Below are 6,000 nucleotides of genomic sequence, written 5' to 3' on the forward strand. Positions count from 1 at the left end.
GCTTTGACTTTGGAGATTAATTTGAATTATTTAAAACATTAAAATAAATTAATCTATGGAGTGAAAAATCTTCAACGTTCTGAACTTTCAGCAGTAATATTTGCTTCTTTTTTTGCATCGACTCGTGCACCTTTTTGAAAATCATCTGACATGAAGATGGAACACATTTTTGTTGTTAATATGATTTATATGACTGGTAGTTCATACAAGACATTATCGTCCTCTAAGCCAATCTGCACTTTAACATATAATAGGCCTGGGTTGTTTTTATTTCTGTTTAGTGCCGCGGATATAAGAAAGGGGTCTAGCTGAGTCAATGTTGATGGTTTTGTTGAACATTTGTATTTCACATGAGAGAAACCATTCAAAGAAAGCTATTAAAATAGTAATTGAATCTAAATATACTTTCTTTGTGTTGATTTTACATTAATTCCGTGATTTTACTCTGTTACAAGTTTCGGTCTTAAGTAGAAAAATGCAATTTATCTAGATTAATTACAGAAAATTGTGAGATTAATTAGTTAATAATTTATCTATTGACGGCACTAATAATGCAACATGCTTTTGTAATAATGCAAATAAATGCCTATTTTACCACTTTTATCACCACTTAATATAATTAATGGTGATCTATACCCAGTTCATGCATGTTCTAAACACTGGTGTCTGGTAGGTCATTCCTGGGTACATTCATGTGTTTTACGTCACCAGCAGCACAGCAGTTTATTTGGAATTAACCGAAGACCAGCACAGTAGTTGGCATGAATTGTCGAGATGGAAAGCAAGTCAATACAGTGCAGAAATGCAACAGCATTCATCGCTTATCATCAATAAATGTTACCAAAACAAAGTAAATTACCACTGGAATATCAGGAACATGTATGTCTGGTCTGGACATCCTCCGCTCCAAGTCATGGAAACTAGGGATGTCCGATATTATCGGCCTACCGATATTATCGGCCGATATTGGCATTAAAATGTGATATCGGAAAGTATCGGTTAAAAGAGAAATTAGTTTTAAACTTTTTTTTTTTTTAAACATTTATACAAGATACAAGAGTTTTATTTGTCACGGCATACAGGTATACAGTGAAATGCGGGGGGTCTCGCCCGCAACGATGTGCATAATACAAGTAATAATATATTATTTACCCAGGCAAGCAAGCAAGAACAAATTATGATTTTATTTATTGTAAAGTATGCATAATGTAATGTTAATTACCTGAAATTATTCCCTTTTTTGGGGGGGGGAACCCTGCATGTATCAGAAATTAAGAGTTTGACAATATCGGTATATTGGTATCGGTAAAAAAGCCAATATCGAGCATCTCTAATGGAAACTCTTAGGATAGTCAGGGAAGTTGACCATGTGGTCCAACTCTGCCTGGAGGACCTGGTGTGTCCCCCATTCAGCACCAGTCTAACCAGTCTGTCCTCTCCGTCTGTCCCCAGTGTGACCAGCTGGTTGAGCAGTACGAGCCCATGCTGGTGCAGCTGCTTCTCCAGATGATGGACCCAGACTTTGTCTGCATGGTGAGTGAGACTGAAATGAGATTAATTCATAAACAGCCGTCATGATGAGGAAGACGTGGTTTGTCTTCAAAAGCAGGACGCTTTTCTTTTTTTAAGTGGGGTGTATTACGAAGTGGGATTTCTCTGTCTGCAAGATAAAAAACAGTTGTATGTATTTCCTGGTGGTTTATTTTTGCCTTTTTAAACTCTAAACACTTGACATTTTCAGCAGTCTGGTTGATGATGAAGATGAGACTGGCAAACGATCACCAAATTGGAAAAAAAATAAAAACTTTACTATTTTTATGACAAAATTTTAATGGAACTATAATTACATTTGTTTTAATTACTCTACTATATATCTAATATCTTTGATTATAAGCTCTCAAAGTAAGGACAATTAATCTCTATCACTAATAACTGGGTCAATTGTGTCAAGGAGTTTTCAGGAATTAGTTACAATCTTTAGTCATTTAGCTTTTAGCTGACTCGTTTATCCAAAGTGACTTAGAAAGAACAAGTCACCAGGATAGGTACATCTCAATCAAGGGTCGGTAGCATTGTTTGTCAAATAATGAGTGTTACACTGAGTGCATAGTAGTATAGACCTATTAGCAAGATGGGTAGTAGTATAAGAATAGTAGCATAGTATTGTGGTACATAATGGTAAAAAGGTTAGCATTTTGAACTTGTTTTTGTATAGAAAACTTAAATAACCCTCTAACACTTATGTAGAGTAATCTTTAGTTTAAAAAAAAATATATACAGTGTTTCCCACAGGATTTTCAGAGACTATGGGGGGTGAACCTCCGACCCTCTAGGGTGGTCCGGGGGCATGCCCCCCCGGAACTTCTTGTACATTTTAAAGTTAAATGCATCAATCTGGTGCACTTTGAGAGGAAAATAAAGACGCCAGATCTATGATGAACTTTGTGCTCAAAACACAAAATCGACTAGACTAGTGCTTCCCAATCCTAGAGCATACATTTGAGCCATCAAAGAAATGAAGCAAAAGTGGTTACCTGTGTTGAACTGGTTTATTTTTTAGAAAATAAAAGAATATAGTGTATTACTATTACTACTGATACATCCCTATTGGTAAACTTTATATATAAAAAAAATTGTAAAGAAATTAAAATTAAATAACTTTTTTTTATAATTCGTTTTGGTTCATTATACAACTGTGGCGGGACTAATTAGACTGGCGGGCCACCACAGTCTAGGTAATTAATGGGAAACCCTGAATATATATATATACCGGTGTATATATATAATGATACATCCACAGAGCTTTTAGAAAGGTGCAGAATAAAGGTATTGCTTTTCCCTCTCGATCCCCCTTATTGATTCATGAATTTATCATTTGAAAAATGTTTGCCGCCCCCAAAATGAATGTTGTTGTTTCCATGTTGCGTGCTGCACTGGCCCCTGTAAATATCCTAACCCAACCCCCTCCAATGTACAGTCATTTACCTAGTATGGTTTTGTCAATAGTTCAATGTACAATTGTGTTGTTTGTACAGTGTCTCCTCCCCCCCCCCCCTCAATGTACAGTGTTACTTGTTTATACAGTGTGCCCCCCGCCCCCGCCCCCCCCCCCCAACCACCTCCAATGTAAATTACCCAGTATGGTTGTCAATATCCCAATGTACCCAACCCCCCCCCACCCAACCTCCTCCAATGTACAGTTTCTACGTCAAATGTATATACTCCCTTTTCTTGACTCCTTCTGTATCACAAACAGTACTGTATTTGCAAATCTGGTATGTCATAAATGTATAGATGTAGCAGTACTGACTATCTGTATGTCATGTATGTCATATATGTCTATATGAATTGAAAATGGGGGACCCTGATGGAAACAAGACAAACGTCTTTCTCAGGTCTGCATCCCCTTAACAATTGTATGTATTGAGCCGTACTGTATTGTACCCATTCTGCAATCTGTTAAATAAAGTTTTCATTCATTCATTCATTCATTCATTCATTCATTCATGCATGTATCCCCTCCTCCCTACTCCCCTGTGGAATGCACCTGGATAAATGCCACGTCTGGTGACTGAATGTTATCTATAGCACCTTTTTTTTTAATCCTGCTTATTGAAGGTCTGTGGTTGGACATGTAACCCGCGGCTGCATGCTCGTGGTGGTGTGTTAACACAGGGTTTGCACAAGGTCCTTGAAGTGCTTGATTAAAAAAAAAAAAAAAAAAAGGTCCCATTGAATGTTTTGTTCATCCATGATCAAATTGTTCTGAATCAAGAATTTTTTTTTCTCTTCTGTTTTAATCAAATCTGATGAGTCGCAGTCTCTCGTGCTCCCAACTGCTTTTCCTCATTTCTTCGCGTGTGATTCTCTAGCTTGCTCAAGCTCTGGCGAGCAGGCCAAGAAGATGCTTAACAAAAAAAACAGCATTTTTAAAAGTGAATTTCATCGAGTGACATCCTTGAAAATAAAAAATGGTGCTTGGAAAAGTACTTAAAAAAGACCTTGAATTTAATTTTGCAATGTCTGTGGGAACCCTGTTAACAGAAACTAGGCGCGTGCCCTGAGGGTCTGCACCGCCTCCTGGGGATGGAGCAGTGTAGCTGGGGACCTGCGTTCTGGTGCAAGAACATGGAGACGGCGAACCGCTGCAATGTGAGTACGGTACTGCCACCACCGCAGAGACGCCCATGTTCAACGATCTTAAAGGAACACGCCGACATTATGGGAAATGCACTTACCGTCTCCTCCAGAGTCGGACAAGATGATGGATACCAATTTCCTCCGCGTGTGTGTTCAGTAGAAGGATATCTGAAACAAATTGTGGTAGATATGGACCACTAGTCTAGCTGTGAGCTGGGTTTTATTAAAAAAATATATTTGTTTAAAATATTTTTTTATCATTACAATTTGGCTGGGTGGTTAATAAACGCATTCCTCTGTGGTGTGACAAACTCGTAACACATTTATTTTCACTTTACCCTACCTTTTAAGTGATGGGAAAATGATGGGTAACATTTTAAAATATTTTTTTCCACCTGCATCATGTGATTTGACGTCATCGCTGCAGGACTGCATCTTTCTTTTTATTCCATCATCTCGTGCTTAAAACCGGTGTTGGGGGGGGGGGGGGGGCATGGCTGTGCAGAACAACGTCTCCATAGTCCACTAGAAGGGAGAAGCTGTTGTGCCTGGAGGCTCGTCTAACCGGTTGGTGTTGTGTTTTTCAGGCGGTGGCCCACTGCAAACGTCACGTGTGGGCGTAGAGGAGGCACTGGAGGACCGGAGGACCGGCACAATCCAGCCTGTAGGGAATTCAACGAGGAAATACTGTAGTGCTGCTTTCCACTTTTAATAAATGTGTCCTGTGTTTTTTTTTTCCTCCTTTTTAAGAATGAACAAGACTATGAATATTTTGGAGTGGCGTTAAGGGGGGGTGGGAAGGGCACTGGACTGTACAGTGGCCTAAAGCTCAGCCTTGGCTAGTTACCGCTCCACTCTCGAGTGCATGGTCGAAGCATGGCCTTGGCGTAGGTCTGCAGCAGGTGGGCTGTACTGGTTTATATATTATGTGTTATGGGTGTGTGGTGTATGTAAGATGACTATTTCACGTGTTGCACATAGCAGGCAGGATGTCGAGATGGCTGCTGTCGTCGGCGATCTCCCACATCTTCTCCCTGGTGGAACTGATTTTTAAAATGGAAAAGAAACAGTCTCAATCGGTGTATTAACTACATCTGGTCTTTAGTTTTAGCAGCCCGTCTCCTTCCTAAAGCAAATTAAATCTCTTGTGTAGAAGGTTTTTGAAATGTAAATGTGTTTTTTTTTAATGGAGGTGGTGTGTAGGGTGACGGTATGTTGACGCCTGCACCCTCTCGCACTCCTTCTTTGGTTTGCACTTTCCCACTCAGTTTGTTGATCATGTTTCTAAAGTACTGAAAGTGTATTGTGTTCAATCACTTTCTGATTCGTTATCCTCCTGATTCAATTGTCAGGTGAGTTGTAAAATCTTTAACAACTGAAATTAAAGTGATCCAAATCCACTCTGAATGGAGCATTTTATTCATTTATTTATATTCTCTTGGTGACTGACTTCATAAAATGTTTGGTAAACGTCATTATTCATGTTAATACTGTACTTGGAAGACTACACAGCATATAAATTAGGTTGAACCTTTTATTATTCCCCTCTGCTTTCGACCCATCCTAACTATTTGGGAGCAGTGGGCAGCCACACAGTGCAGCACCCAGGGACCAACTCCAGTTGTAATGCCAGTACCTCGGTCAAGGGACCAACTCCGGTTGTAATGTCAGTACCTCGGTCAAGGGACCAACTCCAGTTGTAATGCCAGTACCTCGGTCAAGGGACCAACTCCAGTTGTAATGCCAGTACCTCGGTCAAGGGACCAACTCCAGTTGTAATACCAGTACCTCGGTCAAGGGACCAACTCCAGTTGTAATGACCAGTACCTCGGTCAAGGGACCAACTCCAGTTGTAATACC

General features: G+C 39.7%; 1 protein-coding gene across 3 annotated transcripts in view; it reads left to right on the plus strand.

Annotated features, from left to right (window-relative positions):
• The window catches only part of psap (prosaposin), a 42,077-nt gene extending 36,530 nt beyond the window's left edge, over positions 1 to 5,547 (plus strand). For all 3 annotated transcript variants that reach the window (XM_084321131.1, XM_084321133.1, XM_084321132.1), the window contains 3 exons: positions 1,453 to 1,533; positions 4,045 to 4,152; positions 4,728 to 5,547. In XM_084321131.1, coding sequence (XP_084177257.1) covers positions 1,453 to 1,533; positions 4,045 to 4,152; positions 4,728 to 4,763 — 225 coding nt within the window. In that variant the 3' untranslated portion in view covers positions 4,764 to 5,547. The remainder of the gene's footprint in view (positions 1 to 1,452; positions 1,534 to 4,044; positions 4,153 to 4,727) is intronic.
• Positions 5,548 to 6,000: the final 453 nt, after the last annotated feature.

This window comes from Notolepis coatsorum (genome assembly GCF_963971535.1).
Source record: "Notolepis coatsorum genome assembly, chromosome: 9".
Lineage (NCBI taxonomy): Eukaryota > Metazoa > Chordata > Actinopteri > Aulopiformes > Paralepididae > Notolepis > Notolepis coatsorum.